The 24,468-nt window shown below is 45.4% G+C and overlaps 1 protein-coding gene across 1 annotated transcript in view; it reads right to left on the reverse strand.

Annotated features, from left to right (window-relative positions):
* LOC111153786 (dynein cytoplasmic 2 heavy chain 1) overlaps positions 1-24,468 on the reverse strand; it is a 309,334-nt gene that overhangs the window by 66,275 nt on the left and 218,591 nt on the right. Inside the window, 1 exon segment of the mRNA XM_022513025.1 lies at positions 17,451-17,567. Coding sequence (XP_022368733.1) covers positions 17,451-17,567 — 117 coding nt within the window.

A 24,468-nucleotide genomic window follows, 5' to 3' on the forward strand; every position in this document is an offset into this window, starting at 1 on the left:
CTGCGCGGCACGCTGTAGTCTGGACGGTGACACAGTCCACCTCAGCGCCTCCGCAAACTTTTCATAAAAAATCACATCAAAATAACTAATTCTAGAAATAAATGCAGCTACTCTGCACACCCAAAAGGACGAACTAGAGAGAGAATTCATAGTAGGAGCGGTATGCTATCATTTTAAGACAAAAAAACTTGTGAATAACATGTTTCCTAATTCACTGTCTATCTGTACGTTAGCTAAAATCACCATGAATAAGCACGACATGCACACAGCATGATTTCTGGTGAAACCACCGAGGAACTAGTTGTATCTTTTGTTGGCTGATTATTATAAAAGACTTCTCTAATGATTAAATACAAATGAGTAAACTGTGTTCCTTTGAAAGATGGCCTTGACATTCTAAAGTTCATCTTGTCATGAAAAAGCTGAGTGTATTCAGAGAAAATCATTAGTGATTATGGAGCTGCTGGGGGAAAAGGTTATGGGTATTTTAAAACTTAACTATTAAAGCATCTCTCAAGCCAGAAAAATGACCCTAATTTGGCATAATATGGGTGTGAATCCAGGACTTCTGTGTTTTAACTGAAATAATTTGTAGGTGGGATACTGTTTCAGACTCTGGTGACATGGACGACACAGAAAGTGGGGTGGTTTTGTGTTTGCTAGAGATTTCTGAAGACGGCTCTTTGTGGGAGAATTTCCATCAGGAGAGGAGACTCTAGCACTGACCAGGCCAGGGCTTGGCAGGCGTGTCCACAGAGGTCCCGAGAGGAGTTCGGCCAGGCTGTACGGCCATTGTCAGCCCAGCACGCTGCTGCAGGGAAGGGCTGCAGACGGTCGACAGACAGGTAGGATGGCTGGGTTTCAGTCAAACAATTTCCAGGAAGGGAGGTGTCCCTCGTGCGGGGGCTGGCCAGCCTCTCAGGGACACTATCACTTATTCCAAGTGTTCTGGAGATTGTGGTGTGGGTCCTTCTCACGTCTGCAAAGCAGTGAAATCAGTAAGATCACCGTCTCTGTGTGTCCATGGCTTATGAAACAGTGATCAACAACCAGACAGAGGTTCCCCCCACCCGCTTATATGATTATGTCTAGGTCCAAGATATTTTTTCTACGATAAGAAAGATATTAAAATGACTCAATATACCATCCATTTAAAAAGCGGAAAAGGAAATGAGAAACAGAAACAAAGAGGTGGGTGGTTCTGTAAGGATCACAGAAAAGGGGGCAATATCTTCATTTCCATGAGGTAGAAACTGTGTTTTGCCCTCCAGGAACTCTTCATTCTTCTTAAGATAATCATTTCCTACAATCTCTCTGGGGCGGAAACAGCGTTTCCTGTCTTAGTCCATGTGGTTCTACCAGAGTTTACTGAACTCGGTTGTAGAAATTAGTTATGTGACTAAAGCTTCCCAAACACGAGCGCTCCGTTCTCCCGACCACGGTGTCGGCCGATGAGACGGCATCCATGGCTGTGACAATTCTGTGGCTGTGACAATTCTGCTGGGTCTCCTGAGAAAGACGCGCCTGTTTCCACTAGACTTGAACCTAAGAAATCCTCAGGTGGAGAAGAGGTGCGGCCATCCTGTGATGATGGAGAAACAGCTCTTTCCGTTCCACACACTTACGTGTTCTAATGCATTACAGAAGATAAACGCACTCCTGGTCAGAAAGGTCAAAGTCTGACATATCCATGCTATGTTGCGACTCTCCAGAAGCGGATTTCTGACAAGACTGTGGGAGAGAGACAGCAAGGCAGGGAACAAAAAAGGAAATTGGAAATAGACAGTCCTGTCCGTCTGATGCAGGGGAGAAAGATCTATGGAATTCCCGGCATCCCATTTCCCAGAAGCGCCGGCTACTTCGTCGTCTCGTGTTATTGTACCTAAGTCGGGTATTAGTGACAGGGTCACGCCAACCACCGAAGGGGGCAAAGGAAACCAAATGTTTCGATGCTCATTTCATTTAGTTTAGTCACAACTAAATGCATGTTCACTGAGCAGAGGACACGTGTGCGCTCACGGAGTCAAATCCCGCTGCGGCCACTCACGCCGCGGACGGGAGCGAGGGCAGGTTGGAGTTGGTGCGCTGGAGAGATGGACGCTGTCATGTCCTCTGAAAACTGAGAGGAAGCTAGGGAGTGCTAATTAAAAAAAAAAAAAAAAAAAGCTTTTGCTTTAAATTTGCTAATATTATGCGCCTTGAAAACTTCCTGGCTCTGTTTGCTGCAACAGTCATGGACAAGCACACCCAGTAGTCCCTCCCCCCCACCCCAAGGAGAAGGGCACGGTCACCCCGGGGTCAGACGCCACTGTCAGGGGCACACTTCGCCTTGTGGATGTGACCCCCTGCTTCTCCGACAGCCACTGTCCCATCAACTGTGGGTATGCAGAATAAAACGGCACATCAATAAGAGCAGGTTTCCTCCCGGGAGAGGATCTCTCGCAGGCTTTCTGCTCCGGGACGTGGTTGCAGCCGCGGCTCTGCCACTCCGTGGAGCACTCGTGGGGGAGGTAACAACACAGTCACACAAGAGAGACGTCCCACGGACTGGGGTCCCCGAGGGAAGGACGACTAACATCCGGGAGCAGGGACTGTGTGCCAGGCACACCAGGAGTTCCCACACAAAGGTATTTGGTCACATGGCAACAGTTTCGGCAACAGAAAAACCAGGGCGGGATGGATCATGAACGAAGACAGTGTCACCAAACTTGAAAATGTCATGCAACAGGTCCCTATGACAAACAGCGACCTTTTCTTCAATGCCCTCCTGGAACCGGGACCCTGAGGGCGCACTGGCCCCCAGAAAGACAGCCAGATGACCCACGACGCTGTGCAGGCGCGCGTTGGAAGTCTGACAGAGCCTGACATCCCCGCGTGCGAGAGAGCTGCTTCACGGCATCACGGCTGAAGGGGACGCGCAGCTTCCAGCCAGGCAGCGCCCGGACTCAGCGAGAAGAAGCTATCCCAGCACCGCACAACACACCACCGCATGGCGAGAGGCGGTCAACAAAGCAGTCACTTGAAGGACGCGTGCGACTTACTTTATGACCACGCAAAGTAAGAAATGGGGAAGCCCAGCTTCTGCTTTCAGCAGAGCAGGACGGGCCGACCACAACTGTGTGACTGAGATGCTAAGCGATTCCTCAACCACCAAACACAGCCTCGAGAGGAGACAGTCACTCCAGCAGCTAAGTGCCGAGTATCCCGTCTTCATCGCTACGAACTTCCCCGATCGCAAACAGGGTGTCCTGGAGTAGAGAGACCTGTATGTTCATGACCTCACGGTAAATGGTCAGTGCGCTATTGTCCTTGTCCCCGTCCAGGGCCTGGCCTCGAGGGTGGTCCAGTGAGAGCCGGATCGAGCGTCCTATACAAGCAGCCGGACACGCGAGGTAGACAAGGGGCGGGCGAGGTGCCGACGCCCTTCTTCCAGAGCACGTGGCTGCCCCTATTCTTCCCCTCCAGAGAGGCTGTTCCACGAAATGTAACGGGCTTGCATTCCCACGTACATAAAATCCCTCAGGAGCCAAGCCATCCAAGAGATGGCTCCAAGTTTGGGCTTCACCCCGTTGACCTGTAGGAGCCCAGGGAGACAATGCTCTGGTCTCTCCGGCACCCTGGGGCTCAGGAGCTCAGTCAGTGTCTACTCGGAGACCCCGTGGCCCTCTCGGAGAAACAAGGATACGTTCATTTTCTTTCTGGGCAGAGCAATTAACTGGACAAAGGCCTACAAAGCTAGTGCTCATGGTGTGTGAGGAGTCACACAGACCGGGGCTTTTTAGAGCAACAATGAGAAGTCCAGGAAGGCTTTTTACTTCTCCGTACTAAGAGTGGGCAAAGGGCAAGCACTCCAGTCCACCGATGCCGGAGAACCGGAGCGTCTGCAGTCACACACAGGGCTGCAAGACCAGGGAGCCAGTCCAGTATTGCTCAGGTGGAGGGGTTAGGAAGGCCCCAGAACTGAAATCCCAAACCAGGATGCTCTCGGGAGAAGAGTGAAAGAGAGTGAAAGAGAAAAACCACCCTCTGCCCCAAGGACAAGAAGGGAGATCGCAGGTGTTAAACCTGGGTTGTAACTAGAGTGGGGAAGTGTAGGCGTAGGACTCTCTTCTCAAAACTAAGGGGCACAACTAGAACTTTAATGCTAGTCTGTGCGCACTACGTCAGAGGTTCTAAGGCGCTTCAAGAGGGTAATTTAGTTTGTACAGTTCCAGAGCAGGCCTGTCTCAAAGTATTTGAAGGGCATATGGTCCTGACCTGGACCCAAACCAAACCAAACCCTAATTTTACATTCTAAATTGAATGGGGAATACAATTATAGCCTACAAATAATTCCTTCAGGTAAAATTACCAAATAATCAGCAGCTCATGGCTAAAAAATAAAAAAACCAAACTACTCTATAAAGATGGTATGCTATCAAGTTTTCACATACAATGTAGAAAAGAATTAAATCCACAGACACTTCAGTTTTTCTAATAATCACACACAAAACATAAAACAATTATGGTAAATGTTTCTAGAACTGATAGAGAATCTTAAACAACAAGCAGATCTGACTAACAAAGAAAACTTTCAAAAATTAAAAAATACATAATTAGGGATGCCTGGGTGGCTCAGTGGGCTAAGTGTCTGCCTTCCACTCAGGTCGTGATCTCAGGGTCCTGGGATCGAGTCCCACATTGGGCTCTCTGTCAGTGGGAAGCCTGCTTCTCCCTCTCCCTCTGCCTGTCATTCTCCCTGCTTGTGCTCATGCTCTCTCTCTCTGACAAACAAATAAAATTGGAAGTTTAAATATATACATATGCATATATATGTATATATTTAATTATATATGTAATTAAAATGTAAAACTTCAATATAGATTATATTTAGCTGAATGGAGAGTGGGTAACTGAAGACAGGTGTAGAGTTTATTAAGAATGCATCACACAGACAAGACACAATGGAAAGTAAGAGAAATAAGACCCATGATGGGTGAGAGGAAAAGGCTAGCCTGCGCCTGACTGGAGCTCCAGAAGCGAGGCGGAGGAAGGCAGAGCTAACCTCCCCGGCACGCTCACCAGTGCTGATGAGCCCCGGCGACCTGAACCCAAACAGCCCAGGCAGTCTCAAGCAGGATCAAAGGATGAATGAATGAAGACATAAAGAAAACAAACCCACACCGAGTCTTAGGAAAACTGCAGAAAACTACGACAAAGATCTAAAAACAGTAGGCGAGTAAAGAGAAGTCGAGGAGCAAAAAGGAACTTCTCAGTAGCAACGGGAGAAACCAAAGAGCAGAGATTATCTCACTAGGCCTTCGGTATAATGAGAGACAGTCACTGCTGAGCAAGGAAAATGCACATGTAAACAACAGAGGAAAATTAAGGGCATTTTCAGGGAAATAAGCGCTCCAAGAGCTCACCACCAAAGGACTTCAGGCAGGAGGGAAGTGACACTAGCAATTTGTGCCTGAGACTCCAGAAGGAAGAATAGTGAAGATGACGAATGTGGGGTAGACCTGGGCCAGCATCAAGCAGCGACCGCCCCCAAGACTGAAACATGTGTCCTGAGCTTCTGGAATTCTCCTCCAGGTAAGCCACTCTATTTCTGTTAACTTTGCTAAGCTAAGCAGGTGCAGCAAAATATCACTGAACAACGAGAAAGCGTGTATGATTTGTAAACTATGAGAGAAAAATATCAGAGACAATAATCAGTCCAAAGGAAGGTAAGAAAGGAATGAAAAAAGTGGAAAAATACAAACCCTAATCATATATAGTAGCCCGAATTAATGTACATAGACTGAAGGGTCCACCTGAAGATCAATCAAAAGCCACCTGCGGGCTCTTTATAAGATACACCCATACAAACAGATCCAAAAACCGAGAGTAAAAGCAGGGAATAAGCTACATCTAGCCGATACTAAAAGAAAGCTCATAAAAATTTACTAATAACAGAAGAAAAACACTTCAAGAGCTAAAGGAAATTACAATGATTAAGTTTCAACCTATCAAAAGATAGTTGCTGGCGGGGGGGATGGGGTGGCCGGGGGATGGGCATGACGGAGGGCACGTGATGCAAGGAGCACTGGGCGTTGTGTGCAACTGATGAGTCACTGACCTCTACCTTGAAACTCATAACACATTAGATAGTAACTAACTTGAATTTAAGGAAAAATTTAAAATAAAGCAGAGATAACATTCTGATTTTATATAATTCAAAAATTAAAAAACAATTTTCTCTCTCTCTCTCTCTCTCTCTCTCTCTATATATATATATATATATATATGAGTTGTGAACAAAACATTGTAAAACATTGTCCTTCACTTAAAAGACATAATTTGAACACATCAGTCAACCACAGCAGAATACACATTTTTTTCAAACATAACCTGAAAATCTCTTATTAATGATAAACTGGGCCACACAGCTAATCTCAAGTTTCAAAAGACAACCACAAAACATGTTGTAAGACCACAGAATAGGTACAGCAGAAATCTGCAACTAAAAGGTGGCCAGGAGAGTAACTCATCAGTAAGAATGCAGGATAGAAAAGGAACTCACAGCGGAATTTAGAAAATATCTAAAACTGAGCAATACTGACAACACAAATGAAAGAACTGGAGGGATAACGGTTAGAACAGCAATAGAGCCTTCAGTGGTAACCCGCAGTCAGAAGAGGGGAATTACTGACGCAAACCCCCGGATCAAGAAGCAGAAACGAGAGGAGGAAGAACCAAGGAGAGGCAGAGTCTGTTCCTAGGGAGCAGACACCGTCCCTAAGCCCCAGTCAACCCACTTTCCCATCCTCTCCGTGCAGCTCTGTGATGCCTTGGGGAATGTCCGGAGGGAACAGCAAGCCTGCTGGGAGAAAAGGGCTCCATCCCTCCTGCTAGCTCAGCTTCTCCCGGGGGTGCTCCCAGCAGCAGGGCAGTGGCGGCTCCAGCCTGGGAAGAGCCCACAGCTCCGCAGAGGGACCGCGCCCCCAGGAGGCAGCGCTCTGCTGGGTCAGAGGGCCTAGGGCGGGCGCTGTCCACGGCTCCAGGTGCTGACCGTCTCAGCCGCTTCCCTCTGTGCCCTGGCTCCAGGGAAGGGAGGTGCTTCCTGAGTCCGGTTCTTCCTGTCAGCGTCTTCCGCCGTAAGACCCTGCAAGACTTATATAACCAATTCCCTGGATGAGATCATCTGTTGAAATACCTCCGGTTCTTTCTACTTCGCTGACTGGAATGCCACAGGAGAAGGTTAGTGTGAACCACATATGTGCTGTGACTGAAAGGAACGAGACCTGTCAGCGTGGGTGGGGGAGAGAGGTGGTGTATAAAGCTTTGCCAAGAACTAAGTTCCAAGGGGAATCTTTCACCTGAGACTCACTGAATCAGGAGACTAAATGTGCTCAGTTTTAGATGTTTCAGAAAGCAAAAAAAACGAAAACAAAAAACACACAAAACTAACAAAACGGCTCTAAGTACAACTGAGAAATGCTTTTAGACAACAAAGGTATGTAGTATAGATATGTTCCCTACCTGAAGTTTTCTAAAACCAGGACATACTAATCATATTTTTATGATTTCACCTTAATTAAAAGGGAAGAAAATTGAGTAACAGTCTGAGAAAAAATAATTTAGAAGATATTTTTAGTTTAAGTATATAAGAAAGTACAGGGCACCTGGGTGGCTCAGTGTAGCCTCTACCTTCGGCTCAGGTCATGATCCCAGGGTCCTGGAATCGAGCCCCGCGTCGGGCTCTCTGCTCAGCGGGAAGCCTGCCTCCTCCTCCTCTCTCTCTCTCTCTGCCTACTTGTGATCTCTGTCTGTCAAATAAATAAATAAAATCTTCAAAAAAAAGAGAATATAACTGGAATTAAAATTTAGAAATGCAATTGGAAAACTTTTTAGAATAAAATAAAAACAATATAACAGAAAAAAAAACGAATATAAGAAAGTACTAGTCCTATTGTTTATTCTAGCACTATTTTATTTAATTGCAATCCATACTTTTAAAATTAGGCTACTGAGTCCACAACTTTAACTTAACGAATACACAACCTACTTACCAGTCTGAACAAAGAAATCATAGCTGCGGATCAACAGGTTCAATTATCAGAAAAAAGTCCGTCACCTATTTTCCCTCAACAACTCTGTCAGCCTAGAAGAGATGCCTTTATACGTACCTCTTACCACATGGGTAATTTTAGTGAGAATTAATGGGAATTCTCACACCATATAAAGGAGATGTAATTGGTAGAATGTCAGTAATTCTCATCAGTTATCACCATCAAACAGGTATTAAAAATTGATGAGTGGTAGCTGGAGTGTAATAAAAATTTTAAAGCATGCACTGACCTTTTGAATTCAAACACACAGAATATTAAATGAAACTAAGTTTTTATCTGTTATACTTTTCAGTGTTTTGCTTATCAAATTACTGGTTTTCAAATTACTATTTTTCGATAGAAATCCCAAGAAAAATGTCATAAAAATGAGAGATGTTAGTTAATTATGTATCTGAACTATTTAAAAATGATAAAACATAAATTAACAAATAAGAGAGTAATGCTAAAAGTTATAGTTACATATTATATGTATCTTTTTCCTGAAAGAGATATAATCACTGATCTAGTCACCAAAACGTAGAGAATCAGCCTCAAGCATAAAGACTAAATTAATAAAAGATCTTAAATATGGCCATGTTATCAATATTACTAGGGCTTATTATACGAAGCATTTATATATGTATGCATGCATTTAAGGGATGAGGAAGAGCAGAGGAAGAGAGAGAGAATCTTGGTCAGGCTCCATGCTGGGTGTGGGAGGCGGGACTTGATCTCACGACCCCAAGACCATGACCTTCAATGAAATCAAGAGTCAGATGCTTAATCTACTGAGCCACCCAGGGGCCACTATACTAAGCTTTTAAAAATCCACAAATCTTTAAAGAACTAAGAACAAAAAAATGTTTAATCCATGAAGGGTTCATGTTTCTCAAATCATGTTGACATCTACTTTTTATTAGGTGTATGGACAAGAGTCTGCGACGACTGACACTACCTGGGGAATATCTTGGACACTTCTCTTACCATATGTTCACATTGCCACACTGCCTAGCAGATGTGTAAGCACTGCAGCCGGGTGTGAGGACGAGTTGTGGTCTAGCTCGCCATTCTATCCAGGCGTCCTTCATCCCTGGCGGGCTAGAGTGACAAACGTGGCTGACTCTTCCGTCTCTCTGCAACACCACGCCTTTGTTTTAATCTAGGGAATTTCCTACTCATCACGTAAACTTCTCAGGCTTCCTCTCAGCAGAATCAAGCATTCCTTCACCTGGGTTCCCCAAAACATCATAATACCTGTATTTTTTAGAATTATTATCAAGTCTTAATGAATCATAGCTCCGAGCATGTGACAGGAACATCAACAGATGCTGATGAAGTAAATGGATACATGAATGAGAGAAGAGGTTAGTGTTTCTTTTTTACACACACAAAAAAAGCTAAGAAAAAGTTCAGAAGTGATCCAGCTAATGTCCTCTAGCCATTTAATGGGGAAAGATTAGGACCTGGATGACCACCTAATAATTACTTTTCATAAAATTATTATTATTGCTTAGATATAATTTATCTTCAAGTTTAGCTAGTAATTAACCATAACCTGATAGAAATAATGATGAAAAACTCTAAAAAAAAGAATGTGATGTTGTTACATTTGACATTTACATTCATAAATTTTAAAACTCCTTCAAAATAAGAGAATTCCTATTCTTAAGGGCCATATCTTAATTTGCCTATTTTATGGGAATTATTACGCAAGTTATAAATTAGTACTCTAGAAACACAGAGAAGGAACTGCGTAACAACAGAGACAGCGTTTGGAAGACGCTGAAAGGGACTTTATGTGGTCATTATTGGTTGCTAGCGTAGTGGGCAGACCCAAGGACACGGAAACAGCACTGGCAAGTCCTCACAGACAAATGTGCGCTTCCGTGTTTGTTCGCGCAACACTCAGATCTGCTTTACGACGGAAGACACTTAGAAGTAAGGTTGGATATGGAGCCATCTGGTCAAAGACTCTTTTCTTTAAGAAAATTAATGGGGTAATGATAGGAAATAGGATTTGAGGAGTCTATATTAGAAGGAGAGTCAAATTTGGAGTTTTCTGCTACAATCCATATGAAAGAACAGAAGGCTAAATCACGGCAATGGCTTCAGGAAGGAAATGGAAGAGACAAAACACAAAACATCACACAACAGAATGGAGTGAAAGGCACCTGACACACAATGTGGTCACTGTGAACTTCATACAATGGTGATTCTTACATAATCTATATTTTTCTTACAAATATAAGTTAAATGAAGTTTCAAAAGTTATGCTTGCTTCTGGACAGAACAGCAAACCGTCTCCCACTTAAGCAGAAGACGGCACAGCAAGCACAGGGCCTGTTGGGAGACGCCTGTCAATGGGGGGCCGAGCCAGCAGGCGGCTAGAGAGGGCGGGCTGCCAGGGCCGGGCCAGGCTGGAGAGAATTCTCGGTCGCTAACTCTGCACACTGCCCGGAATGCATCGCCTTCCACCGTATCACTGTTTCCGGCTAAAAACAGCAGTACCAACGACAGCCCTGGGCAGCACGGTGTCTGGTATGACACAGTGCGCGGCCCGGCGGGGGTGGGAGATGCGGTGACACAGTGGAAGTAGAAAGGCCGGCATCCGGGACTGTAAGCGATCGGAGTACCAAGCAGAAGAGACACAAAAAGAAATCCATGCCTGAATATATTATGGTAAAGTTTAAGAAATCAGAGACAGAACATTCTTAGAGGAAAAACACAAATCAGTTACAAACAAGTAAGAATAGGAATAACAGTAAACTTCTTCAATAAGAAGACAAAGGATACCCTTACACCTAAAGGAGCTAGTAACGGAAAAACAATCCCAAAACCAATAGAAAGAAGAAAATGCAAAGATTAGAGCAGACATGAATGATATAGAAACTAAAAAAAACAATAGATCAATGACCCATCACAGCAAGACGACAAAGGATAAAAACTGTATGATTATTTCAACAGACGCAGAAAAAGCGTTCGACAAAGTACAACATCCATGCATGATAAAAACCCTCAACAAAGTAGGTTTAGAGGGGGAACACCTCAACATAATGAAGACCTTACAAAAAAAAAAAAAAATTCGCAGCTGGGGCGCCTGGGTGGCTCAGTCGGTTAAGCAACTGAATCTTGATTTCGGCTCAGGTTACAACCTCAGAGTCGGGGGACTGAGCCCCGTGTTGGGCTCCATGCTCAGCGGGGAGTCTGCTTGATGTTCTCCCTCTGCCCCTCCTCCTCTCCCCCTCCTTCCCCCTGCTCATGCTCTCTCTCGCTCAAAGATATTTTTTTTAGATGCACAGCTAACATCATACTCAATGGTGAAAAACTTAAAGCTTTCCTGCTAAGTTCAAGGACAAGACAAGGACGTCTACTCTCACCATTGTTATTCAACCTAGTACTGGAAGTCCTAGCCTCGCAATCAGACAACAGCAAGAAAGACATCCAACTTGGTGAGGAAGATGTAAACTTGGGCTTTCTGCAGAAGACATGATATTCTATATAGAAAACCTGAAGGAGTCCATCAAAAAAACAAAAGTGATAAATGAATTAATTTCACTTCAAAGCTGCAGTGGCATTTACAACTGCACTAAGGATAATAAGATACCTAGGAACAAACTTAGTCAAGCAAGTGTTAGGATCTGTGCTCTGAAAACTTTATAAAACACTGATGAAAGAAACCAAAGATGACACACACAAAGGAAATACATTCTGTGCTCATGGACTGGGAGAACAAATATTGTTAAAATGTCCGTACTACCCAAAGCAACAGACTATGGGGTCTGTTTTTAGTCTTGGGGCAAGCACTCACTCACTCCCTCTCTCACACACATGAATTCCTAAGAACTGAAATCACCATTCCAAATGTCTGAGAGAGCACACCGATCCTGGAAAGTGACCCTTATATTGAACCCACAAAGACACTGAGGACTATTTCACTTGCCTCACCCACCTGACACCAACTCAGAACACTCTGCCCCATTGTCCCCACTACCATGAATGACATTTCACACAAACACAACTTCAAACATGCTTCGTGCCTACAAAATTACAAACACTCCTCTCTTCTAAGACGTGAGTTCTGGCCAGCAACTCTGTTACACTGTCTGGCACACGAGTTTACATTACAAAACTGAAGAAGTTTGCTCTTCATGGTTTCTTTTAAAGATTATGTTAAAACTAGTTTATGATTCATAAAAGCAGCAAATTAGCCCAAAGTGCATGAGCATTATTTCCTTCTTTGTTTACTTTCAATCAATGTGAACATAGCTAAAAAGCTTAAATCCAAATATAATACAAGTTTTAAAATTTATAGAATGCAATTTCTGTGTAAAATCAAGTCTTCCGAAGGGGAGAGAGAATAAAATTTCCCTGTACAATAAGTGACTGCGGCACTAAATGCATTTAGTTTACCACAGACCTCCTCCTTCAGCTGTATTAGAAGTGAAGACTGGAAACCCAAGCCCAGATCTCAATAATGAGCTAAATTCACACCTTTTTCTAGATTCAGTTTGGATCAATAAACATATTTGTGGTCTCTGAGTATAATACTTACTGTACTCTTGTGAGTTCCTAACTGTTCCACTTCGCATGAATAAAAAGTTATAACTTCTGGGATTTGGGGCGCCTGGGTGGCTCAGTGGGTTAAGCCTCTGCCTTCGGCTCAGGTCATGATCTCAGGGTCCTGGGATGGAGCCCCGTATCAGGCTCTCTGCTCAGCAGGGAGCCTGCTTCCTCTCTCTCTCTGCCTGCCTCTCTGCCTGCTTGTGATCTCTGTCTGTCAAATAAATAAATCAAATCTTTAAAAAAAAAAAAAAGATTAAAAAAAAAAACAAAAAACCTTCTGGGTTTTACGTAAGATATTTTGGAATGTCCAGTAACCTCCTCTTACTAATTACACTCAACTGTGAAAGGTCCACACATACCTTCAGCTTATCAACCTGAAAGGTTCTACAAATAATGGTTAAAAAGAGAGAGGGACAATCAGTGATTCCTTTGTTGCAAGTCAGCAGGCACTCCGGCCCTGGGCCACAGGAGGGCAGGCGGTGGGGGCTTCCAGCAGGAGTCTGACTGCACACCGTCCCTGAAGTGAAGGACACTGTTCCTGGCCCAGCACCTGAGGATGGCACGCTGACCCCCATGCCAACTGCTGTGGCCAACAGGAGTGTCCTCCCCCCTCCGTGTCAGGCTCCCCCGCAGGGGGGATAGTCCTGTCTGGGAAGGCACAGTGGGGCGGGCTAAAACAGCAGAGGCTCCGTGCTCTAACGTGAACGTGGGACGCAGCCCGCAGAAGAGAAACAGAACACGCATTCTAACCTCAGCTGTTGACCTGCTGAAAACCCTGCACACAGGCACGAGAATCTTGTGAGGCTCAAATGCTCTTCCAGAGCCGCCTTCCTCCTTCTCTCTCCTGGCTAGCACATTCTGGAAAGAACTGCCTCTCCACGCTGCCTCCCTTCTTGCTCCACAGGCCAAGGTAGTCAGCCTTCAAACGTAAACTCTGGTCTCCCAGCTCCGCCTCAACTCCTCCTGTCAAGGTCAAGGTCACCAAGAACTTGTATTCTGAAAATCCAGGGGCAACGCTGTACTCAGTTTCTACACCGCGCACCAGCAATTTGGCAGAGTCAGCGGTGCCGTTCCTAACGGAGGACGCCCTCCGCAAGGCTCCTGTGATGCTTCAGCCTTCCGTGCTGCTGCCTGCTTTGGGATTTTGCCGTGTTTCTCAAGGAAAGCTTGGCTGTGCCTTTCCTGCCTCTAACTCTATGTGTTGGACTCCTCGGGACTAACTCCTAAGTCCTCTTCCTTCCTCTCTCCCCAGATGATGTAATGCTTTGTAATCACTTAAATGTTCCCTAGATGCTAGGAAGTCCCAAATCTATACCCCAAGTCCTAGCAACCTTTTTAAGGTGCCCACTGTGCAGCCAACCTTCTCCTCAGTGTCCGCATGGGAACTCTCCACCATCCCTGCAGCGGCACGGCCACTCCAGCCCTACCCCAGCAGCCCCTGAGGCTCTCCCCTGTTCCCCCATTCCCAGGCACAGTAAGTGACACCACATCCACCCAATCCCTCTCCAGAAAACTAACATTCAAATCCAGGGGAGTCTCCTTCCGCAATTCTTCCAGGATCCAGTCTGACAGCACCACCACAACCCGAGCCTACCCCGACGACAGCCCCTGGTTGTTCCCCTTCCTTCCTCTTGAACCCCACTCCAAACTCACTTCTACACAATAGCTGGGGAGAGTGTCTAAAATTGTCAGGAGGCACAGAGCTACCCCCTGCTCGATGCTCTCTCCATGGGTCTCACTGCACTTGGCATAAATCACAGTCATCGCTGCACCTCAGGCATCAACCCTCAGTGTCAGCTCCTTCCACGTGACCCTGTCGTCTCAGTGCCCCAGTCACACGGACTTCCTTTCGGGTTTAGGGACTGTGCTTGTCCTCTGCTTGGACATTGTGTTCACGCCATCTCACTGCTTAGAAAGGTCTTCTTCCCCTGCAGCTCCGTCTGGCTCGAGCCTTCTCGTGTCTCTCTTGTCAGATTCAATTTCACTCCTGGACCGAGATGGACCTCACTGACCACTCCAAAATAGGACTTTGCTCATCTTCTTCATAATAGCACCTGTGTTCTGCTTCCACAGCATTTACACTAACCTGTGATATCTTTTTTTCGCTTATTTACCTTATCTACTTGTTTAATTTTTAAACTCTCTCTCTCAAAACCATGTGTAACTCTGTGGGCTCTGCCTGCCAGGTGGTCCAGAGCTCAGAAGCACTAAAACCATCAAAGAGCCCCATGAAAACGTTCCGGATGAACTCCAGTTACACAAATAATAAAAGCACCTCTGGAAAGAGACACACGTTATGTGTCCCCCTCTCTGGAAGGAGACGTTCACACGTGAGATGTCTGTTACCTTCAGTAACCGCAAGAGGACTGCTCGGCCAAGAGTGCTCCCACACAGTAGGCACTGCTATAAAAGCCTTACGTGTATTAGCTCATTCAATCCTGATGAGACACCTGTGAGGCTGATAACTGTCATTATCCCCGTCTTCTAGATAAGAGAACGAAGACACAGAGAAGGTGAGTAGCTTCCCTACGCTACACAGCTAGTAAGTACGAGCGCTCTCGGATCTGAGCCCAGCAGTCGGGCTCCAGAAGCCCCCGTCTCATCCTGTGTTAGTTAAGGGATGAGCTGGGTCCTGCCAGCGGACAGCAGGGCACTCTGTCCAGAACCAAGTGCAGTGCTGCGGGCGGGGGAGGGGAGACGAGGAGCCTCGCAGCACCCCCAGCTCTGCACAGTCTCCCCACAGTCTTCCCCAGAGGAGAAAGAGTCAGTGCCAGCAGGACATAAAGATTCCATCCGGGGGGACTTCAACAAACTGCAATTACTGATTCCTGAACTGGAAGGAAAACACTTGTGTCCCAATAATGACACTAGGTACCAGGACAAACGATCTTAGGCTTATAACATGCTTATATGAAAATACAACATGATAGTAACTAAGAGTTTTATCTTGGGAAAGACAATCACAATCTTTTTCAAATAGAAAATTCTTTGATTCCTATGTTTCCCTGGATAAAGGAATAATGATGAAATTACAGAACGGAAACTGTTCGGAGATGACTAAAAAGGAGCTCATGTAATGAACTAAGGATGAAAACAGACCTAGAGCAAACCTTTCTTACACGCATCATTTCTGTGAACCCACATGTTAAATATTTTTTGAGTTTAAGGACAGCATGACAGTTCACACGTCTGTATCACCATGTGTTTGCATGCGGAGCTCTGCAGAGCTGGAGAGCGCGGCGGTGCTTGGGCTAGACTCGTGAGGTTTCTACGGAGAAAGTCATCCGATGGAACAGACAGTAAGGAGAAGCTACGCAAAGGGAATCACGAGAGCAGATACAGAAGGTCCCAAGAGCCTGGCATGTTACAAACCCACAAGCAGCCCCCCACCCCTAGCCAGACAACAGAAATCCCCCAGTAAGCACCCGCTGCAGAAATGGGACACACGGTACAGAGATGTCGGTGCAGGCACTGCTAGCCAGTCCGAGAGGAGGCCACATATGCCCACGCTAGGAACGCGGCACTTTGTTGCGCTCAGAGGTAGATCTGTGAGGCAGGAAGGCAACTCAGAAGGGTGTGCAGGCGAATGAGACACACAGCTGCCAGCGGTAACCCGAGCATGACAGGATACACTATGCACACATTTGAGTATGTATGTGTTTGCATATGCATCCATATTTTAAGGATGGCATGTCCCAAAAGTCAACAGAAAATTCAAAATAGCCAATGACATATGAAGAAGGAAACCAAGCTGAAAACTGGTGAGGAGCGGAAGGCTGACAAGGAGAGCACTACCATACCCCCAGATGACACTTACCTGCTACGACAAAGTTAAGATGTGTGTGAATCTGGTTATTAATGTAAAGGGAACAAAGGCCGGGCAAAGCACAGAGGAGGGAAGGGGAGTAACCTCACGGCGAAGGGCACAGCGACCGGGTCCTCGGCAAGGCTGCGCACACAGAGCTTCCTGGCAGGCACTGCGGGGAGCGTGGCGTGGGATGCCAGCGGAAGCCCTGCTTCCCCAGGCGAACCTCCGCTCCCGCTGACCGTGCCAGGCTTTACCAGCGTGATAAGCTCAGTCAAGGCGGTGCTTCCAGTCGGCTGGGATCGGTGCTCACTGAGACACCCGACACTCACCGAGTGTTGAGATTGTTCTCATAACTCAAAATTGCAATACTGTACGGTTCAAGGACTTTGAATTTTCAGAAGGTTTTTAACCTTTTTCATAGGTTCTGAAATTACCTTCACTGGACTTCCCTTCTTTTACAAGGCTAGATCTGATATACAGGCATTTTTACAGTATTACTAAATGGATCAACTGCATAGTTCTATTTTTTAAACCCAGAGAATAAAATCCCTCCTCACCAAGAATAGGAATCACAATACTCTAATGGCTTTGCCCGGTGAGCAAGCAACTAGTCTATAACCAACAACGTGATTACTCCGCAATACCAAAGCCATGCCAGTCTCCCGCTGACCAGAGCACTTCCTCAGTACCTTGAGTCCTTTGAAAAATGCCACTTCTAAGAGCAGTGGTTGACTTAACAGAAAGAGGAGAGAGAAGGCACGCAGCGAACACAGGAACGTCCAGCAGGTGCCGATGGGCCAGCACATCACTGGGCAACGACACTGACAGTGGTCACAACCTGTTTCTTGGGCTCATCTGTCCACTACTCTGTCCTCTCCTTCCAGGAAACCAGTACACAGTAAGGGCAGATCAATACAAAGTTTAACAAACAAGAACAATTTGGGGATAAAACTAGGGAAAAAAAGGGAGGAAAAAAGCAAACAATTGGACTAATATCCAGTACTAACCTGGTTGAGTTTCTTCCAGAGATTGAGGACAGGGGACAGCTCGTTCGACCAGACTTCTCTATCAAATTTGCAACCAGCTGTTGCTGATCTGCCCAAGATCCTCAGCTGAGAAATGACCTGAATGAAGAAAATAAGAAGTAGCAAAAAATGAACAGAGAGAAATAGTAAGGATCCAAAAATAGCTATACTGACTTAATAAAAGTAAAGACCAAATATACACGTTCAATCCCATTATCTTCCATTGGCTTAGCATTTAACTGATTTACTTAAGCAGTTAAAAAATAAGGGAACTTAGAAGTGAAAGAAACCACTCTAAAAATTACACGTTACAATGCCTCTTATTTGAAAAGTGACTTCTTTAGTCAGAAAACTCCAATTACCTATTATTAACAATTTCTTAGTGTCTCTGTTTCCTTGTGTCTGAAACACAAAATATTTTTCGGTTTGACTGACTTGAACTTTGTAATTTCCAAATGCTGAATAACAACTGAAGACAGTTTTTCCGTAAAGAGGAAATGGCAGGAAAGACAGTACACAGCACACCAAACCACGTAAAATAGTAGAGCAGGTCTAAGTAATTATTTGTTGTCATAAACGTCACAAATCTAAGTCTTAAGGCTCTGTATTTTTAGTTGTCCTGTAAATGCTCCCTCTACGCTTCGATGCCCGTGAACAGGTGTGGTTAGACTGGGGGGACCAGGGAAGGTGCACACGGACTCCCCCCTCCGCAGAGCGTCCTGTCTGTGACTTCCTCGTGACCAGCTTCCTCATCACCCAGCTCACCCAAGCCCGTTCCCTCGCTTCTGTCCTCTAAGCGGTCCTTACTGACTTCCACGTCAGGAAGTCCCCTGTCAGTCACCTGCCAAGAGGGAGGCAGCAAGAACAGGGCGCACCCAGCACTGGACTGCAGAGACTGGGGGTGCGCATCTCAGCCCATGAGAGACCCACTGACTCACCTTCACAAATGTTTCAACGAAATGTGAAATCTCCTCGCTTACCTGACATAAAATAAACCCACAACAGGCATGTGCTTTCCTAAGCCAGTCTTTTAAACACCAACTTTTGCAGTAAGTTGACTCAATTTCTGTTTTTTTTTTTTTTTTTTTTTTTGAAAGATGTGAATTGTTTTTCCATTTTTAACAGATTGGGCTATATTTCATATTTTGCAGGATCCTTACATTAGTCAAGTTTGTAACAAAATAAGGGCTATAAATCTTTCAAAATGAACGCACTACTCGATTGTTAAACATCCACAATCATGCTGTAAAACTCAAGTTACTTCTAGAGCTTTTGATTGATTCTCCAATCTTGAAAAACTCCTAGTGATTCAGTGTTTCATTTTCTTTGTTTTTCTGATAAATTACTTTCATTTGCTCTAGCTGAACCTTACAACAGCACCTAATTCATCAGCTTTGCTACACCACAAAACGTCACTAGTTGGTAGTCCGAAGGAGTGCTATTCTAACTCTGGTAACATCTGCTGTCACTTATTTGTGTTTTAAATTTATCAAACATGACAGAAAACAAATAAGAATGCAAAGGGATGTCTAAAGGAAAAAAGGTTCAAAAAATTTTTTACATGATGTAAAAACCTATTTTAAGAATAAAATATTTACCAGTCCCAAAAGGTCATGTTTTCTGTCCAGCAAAAATAATATGCGAGGTGTACTTTTCTTAATAACCCTATCATAGTATAATCTTTAATAAAAGAGAAGTTCAAATATCTAATAAATTTATTTTTACAATGAGGATAGAGCTATAACTTGAAATGACAGACCATCTTTCATTCTTATAAAATCTTACATGTGCATCTTTTTACAAAAGGTATCTTTCCATTATCTATATTTTAAACAATTGAAAATTACTTTATTCAATAGTACTCCTTTCAAATGGTATCAAAAGGGATGAGACTTTCCATGAAGAGCCCATTTGCATCACTTCTCCCTGTCCGTCCGTACTGAACAGCATGCGTGAGGCCGCCGCGTGCCGTGCAGTGTCCACAGAAGCTACAGAGGGGGTGCGAGCACCCCCACTGCACCTGCCCTCCTTCCACGGACAGTGAAAGCCATCTGAGGAATGCCTGCGCTTCTCCTGAGCAGTGTGTTTAAGACACTAACTCTTACAGCAAACTGTATTCGCCTCTGGATATTGTGAAGCACACAGAAGAATTTCTGACCTAACAATATTGACTTCATAGAACTTTATTTTTAAAGATTTTACTTAGTTGAGAGAGAGAACGAGAAGGGGGAGCAGCAGAGGGAGCCCAACATGGGACTCGATCCCAGGACCCTGAGATCACAACCTAAGCCAAAGGCAGACTTTAACCCACTGAGCCACCCAGGCGCCCAGACATTATAGAACTTTAGAGCATGGACTTCGTTGTCTGTTTTGTCTTCTTTTGGCATAAAATATTTCCCTAGTTTTCTTTTCCTTTCCTCCTTTTCTCTTTGGCTGATTTCCTCAACTCCTGATTTTACTCCAACAGATTACTTGTATTTTTCCAAGTTGCCTGTGGCGTACTCCTTTTTGGAATGAGAAGGAATATAGATTTTGAAAACAAACACTCCCAATCTACCAATGAGAAAATGGACTGTCAAAGAAATTAAATAAATGACACTGAGAGAATGAACAGCTCATGCTCTGGCCTTGGAACCCTGGAACAGCAAGTGAGCTTCTGGAAGATGAAAGACAAGGTCAGCGACAACCAAGTCACCCCAGCCAACAGCAAGCGTCATGCACAGACAGCAGTAAGGCCGTCTCGAACCCTCCAGCCCTGTCGACTCTCCTCATGAAGGGAGCTGCACGTGGGAAACCGAAGATGAAAACAAAGAGCAAGAACCCAGCCAACCCTCAGAATCGTAAGAAAAAAAGAAAAAAAAATGGTAAAATATTACTGTTTCAAGTCACAATGTTTTGGGCTTGTGTTCTGCGGAGCAAAGACTAATTAAATCACTGAGAAGAAGAGACCAATTCCTTACTGCCTGCTGTGGACTGACGGTCTGCACTCTCCGAAGCACACAGTGGAAGCTCTGGCCCCAGCACGCCGGTGATGATGGAAGGAAGGAGACACACGGGAGAGCTCTGCGCGCTCTCGGTGTGTCTCTCTGCACGTGGGCACAGAGGAGAAGCCACATGAGCCCACGGTGAGGGGACAGCCATCCACAAAGCAGGAGGGTGAGTCTGCACCGAAAACGGAGCATATTGACTCCCAGGCTCCAGTACCGTGAAGAAATACACTGCGTTGTCGGAGCCTCCCGGCGTGTGGTACGGACGCCCCCACTCACGACAGCCCTTCCTCACGCATCTCAGCTCCGCGAGGCTGTGCTGGCGGTGCATGCTCCAGACAAACGGCACGCCAGACTCCGACCTTGCCCTGCTACTCCCTCAGGATGGGAGCGGCAGGGGTGAGCGCCCCATTAGCCAGCCATCACGGGGGTGAACCACCCACGGGCTCCAACTGCCCACGGGCTCACTACATTCTGTGGTTCACTTTCAGCACAGCGGTCAATAATCACATGACACATTCCTCACTTTCATGAACGAGGCCTCGCATCCCATGATTTTGCCCAACTGTAGATGGACACGAGTCTTGTGAGCACGTTTAAGGTCAGCGAGGTAAGCTGCGATGTTTACTAGATTACGTGTATGAAATGTGTTTCCACTTACGATATTTTCAACTTATGATGGGTTGATCGAGCTAAAACCCCACTGTAAGTCGGGAAGAATCTGTGTTTTGTTACAGTAGCCCAAGCAGACAAGTGCAACCTTATAAATGGCACCTAAAAAATGCAGCTAATGTTAGAAGCCTTTAAAATCAAATGTTAGAAGCCTTTAAAAATCCCTTTAAAACCAGAGCAAGATAAGAATGTTGACTGTTGGGGCACCTGGGTGGCTCAGCGGGTTAAGCCTCTGCCTTCAGCTCAGGTCATGATCCCAGCGTCCTGGGATCGAGCCCCGCATCGGGCTCTCTGCTCAGCGGGGAGCCTGCTTCCCCCTCTCTCTCTCTCCCTGCCTCTCTGCCTACCTGTGATCTCTGTCTGTCAAATAAATAAATAAAATCTTAAAAAAAAATAAAAAGAATGTTGACTGTCACTATGTTTATTCAACTTTGCACCCAAGTATCGATCTATCCCAAGAAAACAAGAAAAGGCAGTTAAGTGAATAAAGACTGGAAAGGGAAAAAGAAAAAAAAAAAAAGCTAAACCATCACTTTCTCAGACGTTATAACAATTTACCAAAACATGAAGAAACTAACAAAATTTTTAAATATATTATATTCATGCTATACATTTTTCTGTTTGTGTATATTTGAAATAAAAAGAGAGGCGCCTGGGGGGCTCAGTCAGTTAAGCATCTGACTCTTGATTTCGGCTCCGGTCATGGGATCCAGTCCCCTGTCGGGCTCAGTACTGGGAGGCTGCTTGGGATTCTCTCTCTCTCTCCCCACCCCTCCCACCTCTCCACCCTCAGCGCTCTCTCTCAAATAAAATCCTAATAATGAAAAAAAAATCTTTAAAAAATTCATTAGATTATTACTTTTTAACTTCAGCTTAGGAATTATGTCCTTTTTCAGCAGTTACTTGGAAGCCCTTAAAACATCCGTCAACACTCTCATCCCTACCTGGGCCGGGCACTGTGCATGGAGCTGTGTCCCCTCAAGCAACCAGTGTAACAAACCCTGTTCATCTTCCCACATATTGCAGGAAGGAAGCAACACGCTAACACAGTAGAGGAGGACCCAGAAAAACATCTAGTTTATCTTTATGTTAACAAAGGTTCCCGTATCTCTCATGTCTTCCTATAAGAGTATTACATCACTCACACACAAGGCCATCTGAGAGGTCACTCGGGGTCAAAGGTGAAATGCACAGTCCACTCCCATGTGAGGGACGCATGTCATCATTTTTCCAAGTCACATATTAAAAGGCTGAAATAAAATCTCAGGAGATCTCTAGCTTATGCAACTTAATTAAACAAATTAAGACTGAACTTCCATCACAGGAGTTTTAAATTTACCAGGACCAGCAAACAGGTCAGCTTTAAGTATGGAGGTGACTCTCATGATAATTACGTTGACTGACAAGCCAGATAGAGGGTAGTACTTAGTCGTACAGTCCTTCTATATAAAATTCTAGAAAGCGCACATTGGTCTGCCATGACAAAAAAGACAACGCTGCTGCAGGGGCGGGAGGGAGAGGTCACAGCGCTACAGAAGACTTTCGGGGGTGATGGGAATGTTCAATGTCCTGATGCTGCGGAATTCCTTTTTTTTTTTTTTTTAAGATTTTATGTATTCATTTGACAGAGAGAGAGGGAACACAAGCGGCAAGCAGAGGAAGAGGGAGAAGCAGGCTCTCTGTTGAGCAGGGAGCCCGATGCGAGGCTAGATCCCTGGACCCTGGGACCACAACCCGAGCTGAAGGCAGCCACCCAACGACTGAGCCACCCAGTCACCCCCAGATGCTGTGAAGGTCTAACAAGTGTGTACATACATAAACCCTCCTCAGATCGTACACTCTAAATACGTGCGGTTCACTGAATGTCAACTAACTTCAATAAAGCTGTAAAAATTGAAAAAAGATCATTATTCAAACAATGGTGGAGGCAGGTAATTCAAGATGGCATCCTAGGAAAATTCTGAACTCACCCTGTCCCACAGACATAACAGATCTATGGCTACATGTGGAATAATTTCCTTGGAAAAAGTCCTGAAAACTCGATGGACCGAGCCTCCTCAAAACAGGATAAAAGGGCGGAATCGGGATTGGGGGAGAGGTAGACATCCCCTTGCTAAAAATCCTACCCTAGGAATGAGGACCCCAAATAGGAGGGATCTCAATAATATGGAACCTTCCCTAGAGGAATGAGGGTTTTGTCCTCCCCATCAAGCACCCCAACCCTTGGGTCCTGTACCAAAGGCACAGCCCTGAAAATGTTGGGCTTTGGAAAGCAATGAAGAGTATTGACCAGGATAAACCCAACTATATGGAACAGAGCACCTGCTCTTAAAGAACTCACACAACACACACACACACACACACACACACACACACACACACACACACACACACTGTCTCTCTCTCTCTCTCTAACTCTCTCTCACAGCAGACCAAGTGCAAAAGCAGCAGTTTGAAAAGTAACCACATCCCTGGTAAAGGAGACTGACTTGCTAATCTTAAACTGACCAGTGGAAAGACAGAAACCTGCTGGGACTCTCACCAGGGGAGAAGCACGGGTGGGCATCACTCCTGCAATCTCATTCTACCTTGCCAGCGCTGACACTTGGCAGGCACAACTCTGGCCGTCACTCTCTAACCTGTTAGCCCCGCACAGCACGCCCCAGTCCACTGGGCTATAGCCACACAGCAGTAACAGCGTGCGTGTGCTGCCCCAGCCCCACAGCCCCAGACCGAACAGCCAGGAAAGCCCCACTCCGCCCCAACGTAAGCGCAGCACAGCCAGCTGGGAGACCATGCTTCCCTAGTTACCCTCCACTCCTTGGCCTCGGCTGATCCACAGCTGGTCGAGTGTCTCACCCTCTTCACACGGCCACCAGGGATCCACCATTTTTGAGGGGTACATGAAGCCCACAAATTCCCTGGCAGATAGACCATTGTGCCCACAGGGGACTGTGCCCCTGGGACCCACCAATTGTCTCCTATGTAAGACTACTCCTTCAAGAATGGGAGAGGAAGCTGTTTCACCTAGCACAGAGAAACACACACAGTCAGGCAAAATGAGGACACGGGAACGTGTTCCAAATCAAAGAACAAGACAAAACTTCAGAAAATGACCTTTTGTTGGAACACCTTATTTCCTGAGTTGGGCTGGTGTTGCCCAGAAGCCAAAATCCCTCTAGGAAGATTCAAGGGCTTGTGTAAATGTTGATTCAATTGACTGAAGACTTTTTTCTGAATCATGCAGGGTATTAGCGAGATGCAGAAATGTAAGAACACCTTGCACCAAAATTTCACAATTATATCAGATTGCTCTAGAGCTCCACTGATTTCTAAAGAAA

Source organism: Enhydra lutris, unplaced genomic scaffold (assembly GCF_002288905.1).
Source record: "Enhydra lutris kenyoni isolate GAN:26980312 unplaced genomic scaffold, ASM228890v2 scaffoldscaffold34, whole genome shotgun sequence".
Lineage (NCBI taxonomy): Eukaryota > Metazoa > Chordata > Mammalia > Carnivora > Mustelidae > Enhydra > Enhydra lutris.